Source organism: Mastigoproctus giganteus, chromosome 6, assembly GCF_048544385.1.
Source record: "Mastigoproctus giganteus isolate SK-2022 chromosome 6, ASM4854438v1, whole genome shotgun sequence".
Taxonomy (NCBI): Eukaryota; Metazoa; Arthropoda; class Arachnida; order Uropygi; family Thelyphonidae; genus Mastigoproctus; species Mastigoproctus giganteus.
The window spans coordinates 200574546-200594754 of record NC_143580.1 but is presented as its reverse complement, the minus strand read 5'-3'; the positions used below and the strand labels follow the sequence as shown (position 1 = coordinate 200594754).

Genomic DNA, 20209 nt, shown 5'->3' with positions numbered 1-20209 from the left:
ATGTATAGCAGATGGCAGTAGTCTCGGCCTACTACACAATGTCCAGGTCCGAGGCAGCTGAGTCAAATTATTTAGCAAACATCGATGAACATTTTTATTAGCATTAATCGTTCGGGTGTTTCACTTCTCTTCAACGCCCCCGCTCCACTCTCAATTTTTTTTACTTTAATAGAGCTCACTTTAATAGAATTAAGGGCAAAGCTAACGGCATAATTGCTCAATTATGCCATTAGCTTTGCCGCAGAAAAATGTAACTGATAATTTATATTCTGTTACCTAGCTTTTATAACGACTGCATTTTCCAAGCTGATAACAGGAAGGATATCGGGAATGAGTCGGTTGTTTTATCGAAGCCATATAACAGAAAGGTTTTGCCCAATGAGCGACAGTATTAATTTTTAAAAAAATAGCCAAAGGAATTTGTCATTAGATTAAATAAGTCACTAAAATAAATGGAATGAACAGCAGCAAATCTGATGGAACATTCGGTAATTAATGCAATGTAAGTATCCAGTAAGAAATTCGCCAAAAGCAGTGCCACAAGCAAGTAGATATTATTTAATTACGAAATCGAGGTAGCGAAAGTAACGATTTTCCGTTCTGATAAAAGATTACCAATATTGCACGAGAGCTGTAACCAGGACTTCAGCTAAATGCGAGTAATGTTTTAATTATTCAGCCGATATTTCTGATAACCATAATGTGCAAGATAGTGAAGCGAATCATGAAACGCTAATTTCTTCTCTAATTTCCTAGAAGTTTGAAAACACAATTTGACACTAATTGCAGAAATGAGTGTGTGAGATCAGTGAAAATAAAATATTATAAATAAGGAAATGTGTATAGAAATGAATAAGGTTTTGTTATTTTTTTTAGTTTTAAATATTTCTTCATAAAGTAATTCGTATATATTAACTCGAATAAAGTAGACGATTTTTATATAAGTTAATAAATAAAACAGGTTAACCTAATCTAGTCTACAGTCGACCCGACGTAGACAAGCTCGTGAGTGCGGTAGCATACGCGTTTGAGTGCACCGTGGTTCAAGTACCCGTGACTGCTAAATACGATCAAAGATTGTATCCATTGACGAAATTATTAATTGTAAACTTCTGACTTATTGGTCGTGGCGGAGCCTAAACGGAACAGTCAAGTACTGCCATGCGTATATTTTTTAAAAAAGAATACTAAATTTATAACTAGAGCACTAACTTCTGACATTTATTAGCACACATTCTCAGATATCTTTTAATAAACGGAAATTTTCAAAAAATATATTTTATTACTAAATTAAAGATATGAGTAATTATTGTTAATCAATAAAAGAATACAGTTATTTCAAAAATAAGAATTAGCAGTACTTTGTGCATACATTTTAGTTTATATCGATTATTAGCAAATATTTTTCGCTAGAATGCATTACTTCATAAAACCTCTTGATAGTCAATATTTCCCAAACTTCTAAAATAATGTTTCTCTGGGTTAACTTTTGCAGTCTACCGTCAGGGTACGTTGTGGTTTCTCCAGTGACGATGACAGCGCTAGTGCTTGTGCTCTTTAGAAACGAATACCACTCTCCACGTAGTCAACCAAAAGTAACTAATATCGTTTTTAATCGGATAACATCAACCATTAGGCAAATGCGTTATCCATTAAAAACTCGAGGCAACTTCGGAACTTATACCAAACTTATACGTCAGGCCAATATTATAATATAATATTGACCCCACAATTAATTAATATTACTCCTATTAATTATAAGACAATATTTTCGTTGTAGCTTTTCCTTGATGGAGGTCTGAACCTACTTTGTATTTATCATTCAGTAATAAATGCCTACTCCTGAAATAGGGACTTGATGATTTAATTCGGTAACGAATATTTTTGAAAATTCATATTCAAAGATACTTGTCACTGTATTCAAAGATATTTGTGAGAATGCATGTTATGAACGTTAAGAGTTAGCATAAACGATTACAAATTTTGATACTTCTGTAGCACATATGCAAAGTTGCGGGAGGTTTGCTGGATTCTGTGATCGACTTGTCTGTGATCCAAGTGGATCACAAAATGCCTTGAAGAGTGTTATAAAGGTCAAAAATAAGATTTAATCGGTAAATTCCCTTTCTGGCAACATGCTTTCTTATTTATATCACTTCGTTCAATTTTTCGTTGAATTCGTTCTGTAAAAACAATCAGTAGTTAGGAAAGGAAAAAACAAGCGTACGTCTGAGTTTGATTACGTATACCTAAAGTAATAAAAATACATGGAACTCTTTATCTGTTCCACTACTGGTTCAACCGTTATCGTACTTATACCTGATTTACAATATCAGTTAGTCGTTTGCGTAAACGCATCAATTACTTAATGTCGTATTTAAAAACTAACTCATTAAATCCTGGTTAATATCGTAAACTCGATTCCTAGTGAGACTTTTCGAATAGTATATGATTTATCTTCGTAGATGCAAAACTGAAGCCAATATCGTAAACAAACATATATTCGAGAACGATACAAAATCTGTAATAGATTAACTAGAACTATTTGAGATTCAGAAAGTAACTTAGTTATTCTCGTCACGATGATTTCCCAGCAATCAAGAATTACATACCGAACTTACTCAGAAATTTACAACTTTGTTTTCCAAAAAGAGATAAACTGTTTCTTATGAAAGGAATACAGAAGCAAGCAAATAAAATGCAGATAACTTTTTTTTGTCAAATGCTATTTTCATACGCAAAAAATTGGCCTGTATAGTTAACATGTTTGTACTCTAAGGAGGAAGTGCGCTTATCACTCTAATAAATGGTGTTTTCCTTCATGACTTGGTGTTTACTTAAAACCCGAAAGTGAGTAAGAAAAAATTGAAGACGGTTGAGATCAACAAACATTGTCTATAAGATACAAGGCGAAGTAAAAGCAAACCTGATTGCATAGCCGGCAATGAAACCAGTATTTCAGGTCTTCCTTCGAAACTTGGTTGAAGCAAGTTGATTACAGCCTAAGCTGTACTCTTAACTTGTGTACCACGTTTTATTGTGTGATACACTCTTGCTGAGCTAAATGGTTTATGGTATCGTTCATCACAGGATTAGGATTTATTTATATTCTCGCTTATTATTACAATTTTGTTTTCGTCGCAGAGTATACCTATAGTAATTTCTGTAGCCATTCCTAAATAAGACGATTTATTTAAATAATCTAAGAGACCAAAATTATATACTTTAAAACAATCGTCTTGCAGAAAATGCTTAGACTTTGGCATTGCATTGCATTGCATTGATTCAACCGGCATTGGTGGCTGTCTGCAGATGACGTTGAAGCTCATTTCACAAACCTGTATTCAGACGTCATGATTGTGAGAGGTGTGCTTGTGTGGGCGAAAAGTTCCCCTTTTCCTCATCACTCATTTTCTCTTTTAATCAATTAATCAGCTGTTGACATGTAATTATATAGCGAAGAATGACAGATATTAATCTTCGCTTTTTTCGTGTCTCTCTTTACTGCTTCATTATCACTTAATGCTTTCAAGCTCACTGCTATTTTAATAAATCATTTATGCCTTAGAAAGGGTAAAGAGATATAAAAGTCCATTTCGGTCGCGGTCCTCGTTCTCCTAAAAAAAAAAAAGATACAGGATGTTCTTGGAGAAATGACAATCGAAAAACTCGTTCCTAAATTGGATTAATCACGAAGAGACAATATATGTTAGGACAATCGATTTACGATTATACAAAAGAAACTCACCAAACACACTTGGCGTAGTGACATGAGGTACCCTTTTGTACTCGGAGCTGAAGATATCGATGAGATTTTTATTGAACGTTGATCTCTCGTTGCTTGTACAACCTGCGGAAGACAATAAAATATTGGCTATATATAGATGGAGAAACAATAAAGATGCCAATATAATATCTTTAAATAGATACGAGTATTCTATTGTGTCCGTGTATACTCCAGTAGCAGCCGCTAGTGATTGAACTAATGCTTCAATGTTCTAACAAAAAAAAATTTTTTTTCGTTAGCAAATTGAAAATTTTCACAATATTTAAAGATTTGTTTGATTTAGATTTGTATGACTTTAGATTTGCATGACTATTTAGATTTGTATTTGTAAATATTTGCAGGACTATTTAGAATTGTATTTGTAAAGATTTAGATTTGTATGACCGTTTAATTTCAAGTTTACCATCGTGTGATAATGAGGAAAAGGTTTGTTTTTATTTTATTTTTAATTTAAATAAATTAAATACTTATTTATTGAGAATAAACACTAACAAAAATACTCGAACTAGAAACTGGATCCAGTATTTTTCTGGTATTCCATTTTTCCAGAAGCCAGTAGTCGTCCTACGAACAGGAGAAAAGAGTTCCAAAACATCGCTGTAAGAAGGTATGGGTTATTTGCTATGAGATCCAGTTTGTGAGTGAAATGTCGCTTCCTTCGTTCTGTTAAGTTACGAACACAACTACATTACATTTAATCATTTATAACATCGGTTATAAATACAAATCAATAATCGGTATTTTTTTCAGTGTTACTGGCAGTGTTAAGGCTCAATGGCAATTTATAGCCATCTGTCGCTGGTATGCAGGCAATGTATATAAGCTTCTATAGTGCTTGCGCATATTTCATGTAGTAAGCTAGGGCAAACAAAAGTCCGTATAAGACAATCTTTCATTGGATGGGGAAACTCAGGTTGTCTTCCCAATGGAGTGTAAGGAAAGTGCGCTGTCATCACGGGCACACAGTGGCTACAATCATTGTCCTCTCCATACCGGGTAGAAAAGCTTGTCAAATGACGCGAGGAAATTTTATGGCCTTTTTTTCTATGGCTGAGTTAGTCAGTCTAGTCAGCGAAGATAGCACGATTTTCTGACCAAGGAAATTCTGGTTTTTCGTCCAGCAAAACAGGCAGACAAGCCTACCAGAGAAAACAAGCAATTTACAGATAGTACACACATGTAGATGTGTGTATTATAATAATAATTTAATAATTTATTATTATTATTATAATAATAAATATTATAATAATTTTTGCGTGGCCTTAATATGACAGTTTTTTTTTTTTTTTTTTTTTTTTTTTACTGAATTATGTTCTTAACCCGAGCGATTGTCATGCGGTCCAAACAATTTCCATTCATTTAAAAGAAAAAAAAATATACATATTAAAAGGTAAATCATTTAAGGAAGGCAAAATCTGTTTGTAAAATAAGAATGAGAATAACAAGTACCCGTTTATCAATTTTAAATGTATGGCCCATTGGTGTCATGAACTACATTGGAAATTACAAATTGACAAAAGAGTAGCTTTAATTCAGCTCTTGTGCACAACATTCAATATTTGAATAATAGCCAGGACTGGATTCCATGGTACAATCAAACTACAGAAAATTTTGCAAAGCCGCAAGCCTATGTAAAACTATGCATCAGTTGTAGGCTACATGTAAATAATTGCACGGAATATTCATACTGTATAAAGATAATAATGATTTATTCAAATTCGAATTTTAAGCTTATAACTGATGTATAGTTTCACATAGCTTGCGGCACTGTGAAATTTCTCCTCCCTCTGCGATATAGCACTGACCTGTCATATTGAGAGGCTAAAAATTGCCCCATTATTGCTGTACAATAAACCGCACTTCCTAAATTGAGAAACACGTATGTTATTTACATGTAATGCGTGCCACCATCTCTATGCGACCATTTTGAGGATTATTTTCCTTTCAACAGAGGGAAGGTAAGAATCTGGCAACGTAGTGGCCTTTGAAATGATGCGGTTGCTGAACGAGATTTATTTATGAACGATATTGCTGAATCATATTGAATCACGTTCATCAAAGGCTTACCTCTCTTTTCTTGTAACTGTATAAAACCGCGTTTTTCAGTGTGGTTGCTTCTCATTCCGTTCCAGGGCCGGAAAATGGATTGCTAGATCTTGGATGCTCATCTGTTCATAGTAATGGATTTCGGAAAAGAATTCAAATGGATTTCTCGGAATTTTTCTGAAACTGGTCCCCGGAAGGACGCAGGGCATGTATCTGTGCACCATCGGCATGCGGTGACATATACGGATATACAGTATGTAGTTAGCAAGTGGTTCAGACATGAGTGCTCAGTCAGATTGTTGGGGGGGTGAGCTGAAGAAAGGTAGGTGTGTGTGTGCGTGCGTGCGGGCGTGCCTTTCATCGGGGTGAGTTGTTTCCCACTGCACGTGATCGGATTTCAATTCTCACGAGAAACCATCAACTTCTATGTGCGTCTGGAAAAGTTAATTGCTAATACCATATTAATTAAATTACGTTGGTTATCAACTAAAAGCCCTAACAACTAATAATTGATGTCTAGAAGTAAGCCACCTTATTCTGCCGTGGATACCGATAAAATGGAAACCAGGCTCTGCTCACAAATCGTGATGAAGTTCAACGGTTAATCTTCAAATACTCAAATTCAGTTTTTAGTGGTTCTGTTAATAATCCCTTGCAACATCGTTGAAAAATACAACTGCTGCTGGGGAAAACCACATGCAGAGGCCTCCTCATTTTCTGTTGAAAAATACAGATGCATTCCATAAATGTTCACGTGCAATTACACTGAAAGGACAGAATTCATGGGATACCTGGTTCTTGGGCAACGCGATGCTGTCACCCCTATCGCTAGTTGACGAACCCATCGCTTGGCAGGTATATAGGTACACTGCGTTCATGTACACGGTAATTCGATAGTACGGATAAACGTCGTGAGCCGCAACCCACCAGAGTCCCATTGCTAACACCAAGACACAGGACTCTAAGCCTAAACTGGGTGAAAGAACATCGGCACTGGACCTTGGATTATTGGAGACGAGTCTCCTAGTCTGATGAGTCCCGTTTCCAGTTATTTCGAGCGGACGGGTGGGCACGTATCTGGCGGAAACCGCACGAAGCTGTGCACCCGTCATGTCAATAAAAAACTGTTCAGGCAAGTGGACGGTCGGTAATGGTCTGGGGCGTGTTCAACAGGCACACGTTTAGACCTCTGGTACGTCTAGATGCATCTGAATGGTCCAGGTTACGTGTTCATCCTTGCAGACCACCTGCATCCCTTCATGGTCGTGGTGCACCCACAGGGCAATGGACTCTTCCAGCAGGACAATGCGCCTCTCCACAGAGCCGTGGTGACTAGAACATGATTCGAAGAGCATTCCGCAGATTTAACCACCATAGAACGGCCTCCCCGGTCACTGGACGTGAACTCTGTGAAGCATTTTTGGGATGCTGTGGAAATGTCCGTTCGAGCTTTGGATCCTCCACCCAGGAATGTGGCGAAATTATAGTGCAGCAAGCGTGGATGGAAATACCTGTGGCGTAAACTAGTGAACTCAATGCCTCGCCGTGCGACTGCCCTTATCTGGGCGAAAGGTGGGCCTACCCGTTACTAGGTAGGTATCCATTATTTCTGCCCACTCAGTGTATAGAGGCAGATACGTACGAAAGCGATGGGTTACTGATGTGGGCAGCCATTTCTACTTTTTAATTTTATTAACATAAAGAACTCAGGATGTTGCTTATTTATCAAATACGATATTATGATGGAGCATCTCACTTCATTCCAAAGGACTAGTCATTAAGTGACAAATAGATATCAAAAATCATCGTATTAGCACCATTAGAAATGCCAAGACGAGATTCATTGCCCCTTCCCCCGAGCACGGCGCCTCAACTGGTATCAATTACGTCTAGAAACTAAATCATCTTCAACTCCGCTATCGCTTGTCTCGTGTCAACAGATTTTATTTTAATAAACGTCACCAACACCCACATGACCTGCAACTGGCTTCTGCTCATCTGCCGTGTTGTTTTTTAAGATATATTTGAAAAGATGACACCAGGATCAATCACAGCTTGTCCTTGGGAGACTCTCGATAAGCCAGTTTGATACGCGTTGCTCCGTGCAGTGGTGGAGGTTGACAGTAAAGAAAGGTGGAAAACAATTCACTGGAAAGTGGAAATATTACGCTGGCTGATTTTGTGGTCAAACTGATTAGCTGTGGAATACACCATGTCCTTTCTTTTACCTTTGTTCAAGAACTTTAAGGTAAGCATTTTTTCAGGCTAGTTTTTCAATATTTTTCTAATCTACTACCCCTTACAGCATTCATTCATTTATCTGTAAGGCCTGTGATCTAGTTATCCAAGTTTTTCAGGTATTTTTCCAGCAGTGGAAGATAATTTTTTTCTTTGTAATGGAAAGTTGGGACACAAGTTTCCTAGTCACGGAGCCAAGTGAGAGATGCATCCGAGCAAGGAAAGATTTCCCACATGAAATCGTGTAAAAGGGTGTTTTCGTGAATTGAACAACTCGGATATATTTAAAGGCTTTTAATTTTTCCAATGATTAGGACCATACAAGTATCCTGAAGCCCGGATCCCTAAACTCAGTAGATTATAACAATTTATCAAACGTTTTGGACTCCTTCTGAGCCACAGTTTGAGTGCTTTGCATCCAATTTTCTCCTCTCTCCTTTCGGCATTGCCTTGTCAGTGATATGCAGTATTATGTGAGGGCTTATTGTTGCACTGAATTCTGTGGCATTCTCAGAATAAAGACTGTCTACCATCCTGAGATTGAATTTTCGCAAATTTCACATTTTAGGCTATGGAAATAGAACAGTATCTTCACGCGTACTTTCTGTCAATTGCATTCCTATTTTCAAATAGGAATGCTACTGACAGAAAACACGTGATTGAACTTGATCGGTGCTGCCACCTATGGCTACTCGATGAAATGCACACAACTCACAATTTTTGCAAGCAGTTCTTCGAGTATATATTACTTATTTATTTATTTTTATTTTTTTTTAATGACGGAAGCAAAATCCTGATTAATGGATGAGCCTACTTTGTACTAGTCCGTACGTCTGGATGGAGATTTTAATTCTCCTTAACAGAAACATCGCTATAAATTTGGAAGCGCAGCTCTGATTCTTTTTCAAATTTTCAGGATTATTTACAAAGTTCATTACTTAACTTTTCTTCTTCTCCGCTCTGAAAAGTACAGTTGAAGTACGTACTTTTGCTATCGGCTATAAAGATTATGACACAAACCAGTTCGGGGAAACTGACGGTTTTTAGCCAGATACACTTTGACAAGAAGTTTTTTCAGCAGTGCAGAGATGCTGCTGTGACAGCGCACGGGGTCTCGTCAATGATATACAGGAATTTTGCCAGCAGAGATAATGAGTAATTATCTCATTCCACAAAGCAATATTTATGGCACATCTGGAGCATTGGATAGAAGTTTAGAAATAGAATTTCAGGAAGGATGTGAACTTAAAACAAAAAAATTAAAAAATAAATAAATAATGGAAAATTCAAAATGTTTAACACAGGAAATGTATCAAAACGAATGGCGTTTCCTTATGATATCATTCTTTTTGATATGTTTCCTGTGTTAAACATTTTGAATTACGAGTAGTTTCATTTCTATGTGTTACGTAATACGGACATTTCTTTTACATTACAGTACTTGTGTAGAGGTGGAAACGGGTGCTTTGTTCAGTTTCAGAGTTGGAAGACGTGAATGTAAAAGGTTTCAAAATGCAACAATATATACGGAAAAGTCCCATTCTATAAAGAGTCTCTGGAAGCCAGGAATAAATAGCTGTGCTGGAATTACCCAATAGGCACGTGAGAGAGAGAGAGAGAGAGAGAGAGCACTATTGTTAAAATTAAAAAACGAATAAATAAATAAATAAACAGCATTTTTTTTTCTTATTTCCATCTTCCGCTGATGGAAGCTCTGGCTCAGGCTGGCTGATGCATACAGATCTATTTACATAAACATCGTGTGTTGTCACGCTGCAATCCGTCTGAACGGTGCGGCCGCGAGGCAATGTTACCTCAAAGGCTTGGAGCTTAGAAGTCCCGGAGGATTTTGATTCGATACTGATGAAAAGGATCGAATAAAATTAACATTAGAGATGCTTTTTTTTTTCTGGAAACACAGAGACACGAGCATATGAACTGAGAAAAAGGATATTATAGAAGAGACTTAAGAAAATTTCCTTTTAGCTAAAGAGTAATCGCTTGCTGGAACAAACTTCACATAACTTAACTCTGTGCAACCTAAAAAAAAAACTTAAATAAATTTAAAGAAGGATTAGGCAAATACTTAGGTGAAATAAAGAAAAACAATTAGTGAAGAATGTTTGACTTAAAATTACACAGAATGATCACTTTGTAAAGCTGACACTATCTAAACGTTGCTTCCTTGCATTTTTTGCCAATTTTTGTAATTAACTTGTAATAACTACTGTTATTAATAAATTGCAATGCAAAACTGTAAGATGACTCGATAATAATTTACAACAGACAATTACTGAACTAGGCTTCATAAAATTCTACAATTTATTAATTCAGCTTGAGACACGGGACCTCGCCACGGGGACAGCAAAATGTGCTAATAGGGTTCACATAGAGCAATATTACAAATTATTTATAATACAACACATTATTCACAGTACAATAATTTACAAATAATACTTGCAAATCCGTTTTTTTTTTAATCGTGTGATGTGAGCAATACACGAAGGAACCAGTTTTTTTTCCTGCTTCCTTCGTGTATCGTGGCCGTGAGGTCCAACCGGAGAGTGCGGCACCATCATAATATCCAAGCCCGAGGCGCGATTCGAACTCGCGACCTTTGGGTTGCGAGGCAGGCACTTTACCCACCCGGCTAGCCCGGCCAGATGCAAATCCGTTGATATCTACTTATATATACATATACATATAAGTAGATACCAAGGGATAAGTATGTATGCAGGGTGTTTCAGTTAAACGTTTCAGAACTTCTAAGAGGGGTAGGGTACATCCTGACAACTCGAAATCATATAGCAATGTGGGGTCGGAAATGCTTTCCTGAAGCGGTGTTGTACACAGAAGCACCATAAAGAAAAGAGACCGTAAGTGAGAAATCGTTTTAATAATACATGAAAAGAAGCAAAAGGTACATGGATTAAAGTAAGTGTTCGAAGTTTCTTCCACGGGCTACAATGCACGCCTCACATCTCCGACGCATGGACATCCGAACATTCTGGAATACTCCAGGCGAATTTCGAATTTCTTGAAGAAGAACGCCAAGTTAGTAGGATGGATGATTACACGAACGCAGAGTTAGCCGATATGCATTTGGCATACGGGGCTGCAAATTGTAGTGGGCCAGCCGCACAGCGTTTGTACGCGGAACGATATCCGACGAGGCGTATTCCCAGTCATAATTTCTTTGCAAGACTGCACCAGAGGTTAGCTGAGAGAGGTTCATTTGAAAGAGCTGACAGGGACAGGGTAAGAACAGCACGGACTCCAGCCGTCGAACAGAATGTGCTGCAGCATGTACAGGGGAATTCAAGAACGAGTACACGAAGTCTAGCAAACGCAGTCGGGGTTTCCCATTGCAGCGTCTGGAGGATTCTCCGAGAACTAGACATGCATCCGTTTCACGTGCAGCGTGTCCAGACACAGCAACCGGAGGATTATGCACCTCGTATTGCTTTCGCACAGTGGTACCTTGGAAAATGTGCTACAAATCCCCTTTTTCCTGCTGAAGTGTTGTTTTCCGATGAGGCATCCTTCACAAGGGAAGGAATTTTCAACACGCATAACGACCATATCTGGGCGGTCGAGAACCCGCATGCAATACGACGTCGTGCAGCACAGATTCGATTTTCGGTCAATGTATGGGCCGGTATTATGGGAGATCACCTCATCTGACCTTACCTGTTACTGTGTCGTCTAACCGGACCTATCTACTTGATCTTTCTGCAGCAAGTATTGCCACAACTTTTGAGAGATGAACAGATTTCTGCATCGACGCAACAGACAATGTGGTTCCAACACGATGTAGTCCCTGCCCATTATAGCGGAGATGTTCGTAACTACCTGGATGTCACATTTGGTCAACAGTGGATCGGACGTGGTGGTCCCGTGCGTTGGCCTGCTCGGTCACCCGACCTATCATGTCTTGATTTTTATTTCTGGGGTCATATGAAATCGCTAGTTTATGACACCCCTGTTGACAATGCTGAGTAGCTGGTTGCAAGAATCGCAGTAGCTGCCGAAGAAATTCGAAATTCGCCTGTAGTATTCCAGAATGTTCGGATGTCCATGCGTCGGAGATGTGAGGCGTGCATTGTAGTCCGTGGAAGAAACTTCGAACACTTACTTTACTCCATGTACCTTTTGCTTCTTTTCATGTATTATTAAAACGATTTCTCACTTACGGTCTCTTTTCTTTATGGTGCTTCTGTGTACAACACCGCTTCAGGAAAGCATTTCCGACCCCACATTGCTATATGATTTCGAGTTGTCAGGATGTACCCTACCCCTCTTAGAAGTTCTGAAACGTTTAACTGAAACACCCTGTATATATTGCAGTATGTATATATACATACTTATCCGTTGATATCTACTTAAATGTATATATATAAGTAGATATCAACGGATTTGCAGCTCAGTCCAATATATATATATATATATATTGGACTGAGGTCAGGCGAATTTGGAGGCCAATAAAAATGAGTGATATCTTTATTATATTCCTCGAACCATTCCTGCACAGTGCGGGCCCGATGACACAGTGCATTAGCGTCTTCGAAGATCTCGTTTCTGTCCGGGAAACAAATGCAAACATGGCAGGGTGCACATGGTCTCCTAAGAGCTGGTGGTAGCCCACACCAAACGTTGGTCCATACGCACTATGGGTCCTGGTTCTTGCCAGCAAAACATGCTCTGTTAAGCAACCCCATCACCTGCCTGGATAGTGGGCATCATGCGCGATGGGTCCATGGACTCGTGTTGCTTGCGCCACACACAAAGGCATGCGTCGGCGCGTTGCACCAAGTATTTGGACTCATCTGAGCAACACACTCGTTTCCAGTCCTCCAGCACTGGAGGACTGGAAATGATCAGCGGCTAGGAGAGGAGGTGTTTCTTGGTTGTCTGCTGTGGAAACTCCATGCGGCTGAGTGTGCGACGCACTGTCATTTGGAATATTGTTTTTGCATTCTCCATATTGTACTGCGTTGTGAACTGTCGCAGAGCGACCTGCCATTGGGCCCGTGCAACGCGCTGCACCTTCGCTCACCGCGAACATCCACTTTGCGTAATCCTTCATAGTTCTGTTAACGGGAGGTGGTTTGACTCGTTCGACACCATTTTTTGTACACCTTAACCACAGCGGGTCGTGAGCAACTGACAAGTCATGCCGTTTCCGAAATGGAAGAACCCGATCCACGAGCTCTCCAATCCTGCCCTTTTAAAACTCCGCGATATCTTTACTACATCTCATAACTGCTATTTTATCACTTTGACTTGCACGACCAGATGCAAATTACCACTGCTCTAGTGTATGAAGCTGTTCGGCTTTTTATACTGCGAGCTATGCAGCATAGTCTATTACGGAAGGGGTTGTCATAATTCAGTGATTACTGAGTATATGTATATTACATATACATAATTAAATCCAAACGGTTGGTTGAAAGGGCCAAGTGATTGTGGCTGGCTGTGGAAGCTTCCGAGCATATCGAATGACCTGGTTTCAGTTCAGATAATACTATTTCTTTTGCATCAGTACAGCTCGACCAAGAAGAAGAAGATGGTGAGTGAGGATGGTAGTACTGCAGATTCGGTCCAAGAAAAGTCGTTCGGGATAAATTTGTAGATCGTCGTACAGTTCTGTTGTGTTAGTTGTGGGACTGCAGGCTACATTCTGCAGCGTACTACGTTAGTTAGTCGCCATAGTACGCTGACCTCTCCTCTTCCTACCGGTTGAGATGAGGTCATCTATGTTTGGAGAGTGAAATGCGTGAGTAACAAGATGGCTAAACATTACGGTATTGCGGGCTAGCATGAGAAACTTCCAAGGTGTAATGTCCAGGCTAGAGTGTAGATATGACCTGGAAACTGTGAGCGGATTCCTTGCAGACCATCTAATTTAGCCATCTAATGAACCAATATTGTAAGTTCAGATGCCACTTCAGATGGGATGGAGACCTAGGTCACCAATGCGTAAAGCATTATAGGAACCACGCACCTGGAATGAGTTCAGGTTCGCGACAGCCCGTGAGCTCTTGTTTGCTGAACCACGTAGCCGCATGATATTTAGCCTTGACGTCTTTCAAAGGGAGAATAAAGAAGAGGTTAGTGTTCCAGGGTATCTATCCCATCAATACAAGGTACCATGGAAGATGTATTCTGTGATCGTTTTGTCTCTCTCGCCGAGACTATCTCAACGGCGGCATGAAAAGAAGTCTAAATATTCCTTCCGACCAGACAGATCGAACCCAGGCCTTTTCTACACAGAGGGAAAAAATAGCAATCGCAGTCGTTGTCAGCTACGTGAAGCAGGTCAGTGGGTAACCAATTACCACGATTTAGCAGACTCGCTAATTAAATGCCAAAAGAAACCTGAAAATAATTTTTTTAAAAAAATATTGGGATTCCGAGAAAAAAAAGAACCACTACATGCTATTCAATGTAGTCTACTTAATGTAAGGAAAAGATAACGTGCGATTACTTCAGTCTACGGAAGCTGACGAAAGTGCGGAGGTTATGGTTACAAAGGAAAAATTGTATCGTGCACGAGGCATTTATATTCACAATGAAAACTAGAAGATTCAATTGAAAATGTTCTTGAACTTCAATATGCGATCGCCAGACATTTTTCTAGGAGATAAGGGGGCACATAGATCAAGAAGCCCAGTGTCTTCATAGTTTTGTTAACACTATCAACATTAATGTAAAAAGTACTGTTGTCTAAAATGCAGGGGCGAGTGAACAAGCTCTCCCTCTTTCCCCTCCCTTGATGACACCAATGTTTCAAAAAAAATTCTGGGAACTGAAATCAGGAAATGGAAACTCCTTAAGTGACTCGAAAATTAACGAAGTAAACGAAATGAATTTCATAATTCTTAGATGTCATTCTATCAAAATTTTCTTGTTTCAAGAAAATTGCATCTGATCTGAAAATTCTGAATTTTGCACAGAATTCGCGTTTGATTGAAACCACGAAATATCAAAATCCGAAACTAACAAAGCTATTAAAAATTGATGACATGTTCAAATCGGTTTAAGTTTTGAAAATTAAAGGTTTTGAATTGGCGCATCATATTTCGCAGAAATTATATATCGATTTGCAATCAAAAGAGTTTGCCAACCATTGGCTTAAGCAAAGTGTTAATGAACTGCCTTTTTTTTCTCGTCGGATGATGAATTTAAAAGATGAGACAGGGTATTAATTTAAACGTTAAAAACGACATTCCAGAAGTATTTTAGATAAGCATTTTGAGAAGTACAATCCTGGCGGGTGCACATAAATATCAGAACTGTCCAGTAATTAAAGTAGCGTTTTTCCCAAGATGTCTTTATTTGTTCCAGTTTAAAATATCTTTCAGCAGGAGCGTTTTGTGAAGCTCAAGCTCGTCCACTCTCGTTCCCCTCTTCTACAGAAGTGTTTATCACGAGATAGCCGCGCACCAAGGGTTTAAAGGGAATCAGAGAATATCGCACTCTTACTATCTGCGGTGAAACGATAAGTTATTCGTATCAACACGACGGAAGTTTACGTAAATCAAGAGAGGGCGAACGTGGCACTTGTTGACACTAAACCGATGACATATTTTGTCAACACAGCGATACGGGAGTTATAAGTCAGAGCAAGGAGAAAGGGCAGAGGGTGCTAACATTTTCTAATCGTCAGGCGTCTGCTTGGCCGTACGTCTGCGATCAAATGAAACCATTAGCGTTTATTCCTCATCTCCCTTGATATAACGTGACCCGATAGCGGGGATTAAGGAGGACAAATAGTAGTCTAAAGTACAAGGGCAATAGTAGCTGTGCAGCAAGGCAAAGAAAGTGACATGAGTTTATGAATATAGTGCTGCATACTCAAATCATTTCACTTAACATTAATTTCAGGTTGTGTACTTTGAATGGGTGAGCAGGATACATCAACGCCCAGTTTGTAAAATTATCCCACGTTGACATAACCTGACTTACCGCCGGGTAAGATTTAAAATGCTGCCTCGCATATGGATTTGTTTAAAAAGAATACTAATCTTACAACTATGGAACAAACCCTAAATATTTACTAGCGCACTGTTCCCAAATATCTTTCAATAAAATCAAATTTTTCAAAATATTTTATTACCAATTAAAGATATAAGTAATTATCGTTAATCAATAAACGAAAACAGTTATTTAAAAATGAAGAATTAGCAATACTTTTATGTATAATGTTGGAATTTTAGTTTGGTTACTAGCAGCATCTTTCGCTAGAATGTATTACTTTATAAGCCCTTTTGATAGACAATATTTTAGGTGTAGACTTTCCTTGATGGCCTGAGTCTGCAATGTAATATTGTAAATGAATTGTTCATATTCTTTAAAGATTAGTGATATTTACTCGTATCATTAATTTGGTATAAAGGTAGGGGCCCTCGTGGTTTGCACAGTTGGTATAATCGCTGTCCTCCCTACACCGGCTGGTAAAGACCGGAGTTCGAATCCGGCCAATGATGGGAGGAATTTTTATTGGTCTTTTTCACAACGTGGCTGAGTTAGTCCGTCTCAGACGTAGCATGGTATTTTTCTTCAATGAAACTCGGGTTTTTTCGTCCATCAAACAGCCAATCGACTACAGAACACACGCAATTTACAGACATTATATATGGCGCAACATGGCCTAAGTTTCTGATGCGCCTAAAATCATAACAACTAGTCTCAACTATGGCAGTCCCCCAAGGTAGGGAATCAAGAATGATAATTTAATTTTGGCAATGACTTTTTTTGAAAAGTCGCCTGTATTCTTCCTCCATGAAGTAAAGCGGTCATGTCACTTGTTTGAAAAGTCTGGGTTTAATCACCCGTCTATGACCAGGAAATTTCTAGAATCCTCGTCAGTCGTGACTGTAGTTAGCCGAACTCAGGTGGATGAGTGGGGCTTTTCCACGTGAATTATTCCAGGTCTTTCTTCCCGCACAACATGAAAATCGGCATGAATATACATTTGTTCAGTCATAATACACACGGCGCATATGGTCTAAGTCGCTGATGTGACTAAAATCCAGCAACATCAACGACTATATTGAGAAATATTTGTGAGAATGCATGTTATAAATGTTACTATTAATTCTGCAGTTACATATTTAGTAGACAACGCATCTGCAAGGTAATCATTTTACTTTCTCCAAACGTATGCTGGATTCTGTGATTGACTTGGTTGTGATATTTATGATCCAAGTGGATCACAAATGTCACAGTGGGAACCATACTTCCTCCGTCAGAGATAAACTAACTACAGTCCCAAACGAAGGCCTTTAAGAATTCCTGAAGTCTCCTACGGGATTTCAACCCACAATTTTCCGAATGAGTCGTTGTTTATGCGTCGTTGCACGTAACGGTATGAGGAATTAATGCATTGTGTCTATAGATTGCTTATTCTCAATGGTCGCTTTTCTGTTTTAATAGCTGAAAAACCCGGATTTGGGTGGGTGGGAGATACCATGCAACCGTCACTCGTGATTGACTGTCTCGGGCTTGATGCAAAAAAAAAAAAAATAAATAAAATACTACATAAAAATTCAGGGAATCGTAATCACTGATTACGATTCCCTGAATCGGTGGTACCAGTAAGAGTCTCCAAACGAGTGACAATCTACAACATTCAGCAATCAGCCAAAAAGGAAATCTGCAACTGATTTGCCAAAGACAGGTATTAAACAAATATTTTATAGATCGCACAGTCTTTGCACCAACTGTAAAAAAGTAACCTTGAAATATCACTACAACTATTTCAAGTTGTACAAACTTTTCCACGGAATTTTTTTTTCAGAAGTTTAATCCAAAAGATGTCCCATGCATCAATTGTAACGGAATCTATTCGAGCGGTCATTAACCAGGCGGAAACCTTTAAGGTGGCATACAATCTAGCTGTTGATTAGTTTCTTCGTTTTTAGAAAGGGTTGAAGTAAGGGTCACTTAATAGTATGAATTCCAGAAACACTGTGTATATGATTTAAAACTGAGATGCAGCACCAACTTGTAACTTCAAAAAAAAAAAAAAAAAAAAAAAAAATGCTGTACCTTATTCAGTTTACGCTGAAGAAGTTTTAGCGGAATCGATCCTTTAAAAGCTTTCTGTTATAATTTTTGTATCGTTAAAGGTTCGTGCTGCATCCAACTTCTCAGTGGCACTAATAAGTATCTCTCCTTTAAAGAATAGGTTCAATACGGATAAATTTCCATGCAAAGGGGAAAATACCAACCAATAAGAGCGCAAAATGGCAACACAGAACAAGAGCAACCTCTGACAAACAGGTCTAGAAGTTCAAAGTGCAGACCGAAATCAAGTACACAGGAACACCAGTATATGACTTTCCCCACACAGTCGATCTCAACAGCCAAAAGAGGCTTATACTGCAATTCCCTTGGCCCTATAGCCTTCTATTGGAATAAACAGACAATTAATTTATTTAAACTATTAAGCTCATAAATTTATTAAAATATATATATTTATATAATATATTTACGCTAACTACCAAAAAATGTTCGAAACCCTTCCCCATTCCCAGTGTAGTTAACGGTGCGAACGAATTGCATACAAAGCAGGAACAGGTTTAAGAAGTTAGTTAATGTATGCAACGGGTTATATTTCACACGCGTACATAAAAATTGGCCGAGTACATAAAGGTACATAAAGGTTGGCCGAGTAGCCGAGTGGGCAGGAGCGGGAGTGCAGTAGCACATGCTCTTTGAGTAGACCGGGGTTCAAGCCCCTGACTGCTGAATACGGTCGATCTGCCAACCCGCACTGGACCAGCGTGGCAGATTATGGTCCATTTCCCTCAGCATGAATTGTTGAGGAGGCTTCCATCCTGCAGTGGGTTGATAATGGCTGCACTTTATTTTACTTTACATAAAAATAAAAAAAAGTGCATAAAGATTTTAACCAAGTTTGGGTATGCTCGACAAATCGTTCTAAAAGAACAATCTGTCCAACCTTCCCAAATATAAAATAAAAAATATATATAAACCCTGTCGAGCAAATGTAAAATTTTATGAAAATCCATCTACTTGGGAGTAGAGTTATTACATGCGAACAGGCAGATAAAAGAAATAATAATTGTCGCATTTCTATTATACGGAATTGTTGAAATTTGGGGTGGTTAGAGAAATTTTTCTAAAAGAGTCGAATGCAAAAACTTTATGAAAATCCACCGATTAAGAGTCGAGGTATTACATTCTGGCGGACGGACATGGCGAAGACAATAAGCACTTTACGCACAGATATGTCACGAACAAGCAGAATAGGTCGCAGAAGCCGTTTGCAGGGTTTTAAAGTTGCTTAATCGTTGGATATCGGATGCCATATCGGCAGTTTCTCACAGGGAAAACAGTAACAGGTTTGAAACTCACAAAGTCAGTCAGCCCTTGCCGATGTAGTGGGAAGATAGAAACGAAGACGATTGTAGGTGGGCGCAGTCTGTCAGATAAGCCAAAAAGCAAAAGAAAGGAATCGCTTGATGAAACGTAACCAGGAATCGTTGGACAACGCTACGTTCAGGTCCCAGATATCCCAAGAAGTGGCCATAGGGGCGCCCGTGTGTGTATATAGGGAGTTGCATAGCAGAGCTGTTGCTTACGAGCCCCACATCACACTAACAGACGTCGTTAGTGATATTGCCAAGTCCATCCTTTTTGGAAAATGAAATAGTGGAATTAGGTTCCATGGAACGAAGAGTCGTATTACAGTCTTCAGATCAGATGGCAGAAGGTGAGCATATAGATATCTTGGGGAACGTCATCTACTGCAGGGTGGTGTGCCCACAATGAAGTTCAGGAGGTAGGAGCTTGGTGTAGGGCTGCTTATCGAGGTTTGGACTCTCGGACGATTGGTTGTAATGACAAACCATGAATGTCAACTCGTATACTAACGTCTTGTACAATTCCTTGGCAGTTTCCACATTGGCAGTCCTAAAGAAAGAAATGGGCTTTCCATCTTCCAGCACGGTAATGCTCCATCCCAGAGAGCGACTAGCGTAAAAATGTGGCTCGAGATCTTTATATTTGAAATTAGGATGCAGAGAACTAGTGATTCCATTAAAGAACAGTGGGGAGGAGGAGGAATGGCCCAGATTTCTGCTGTTTGCTACAAGGAAGTAGTTGAAA

General features: G+C 38.9%; 1 protein-coding gene across 3 annotated transcripts in view; it reads right to left on the bottom strand.

Moving 5' to 3' along the window:
- LOC150084874 (SPARC-related modular calcium-binding protein 1-like) overlaps nt 1-20209 on the bottom strand; it is a 250366-nt gene that overhangs the window by 129666 nt on the left and 100491 nt on the right. For all 3 annotated transcript variants that reach the window (XM_090375607.1, XM_090375609.1, XM_090375608.1), the window contains exon 4: nt 3749-3850. In XM_090375607.1, coding sequence (XP_090231733.1) covers nt 3749-3850 — 102 coding nt within the window. The remainder of the gene's footprint in view (nt 1-3748; nt 3851-20209) is intronic.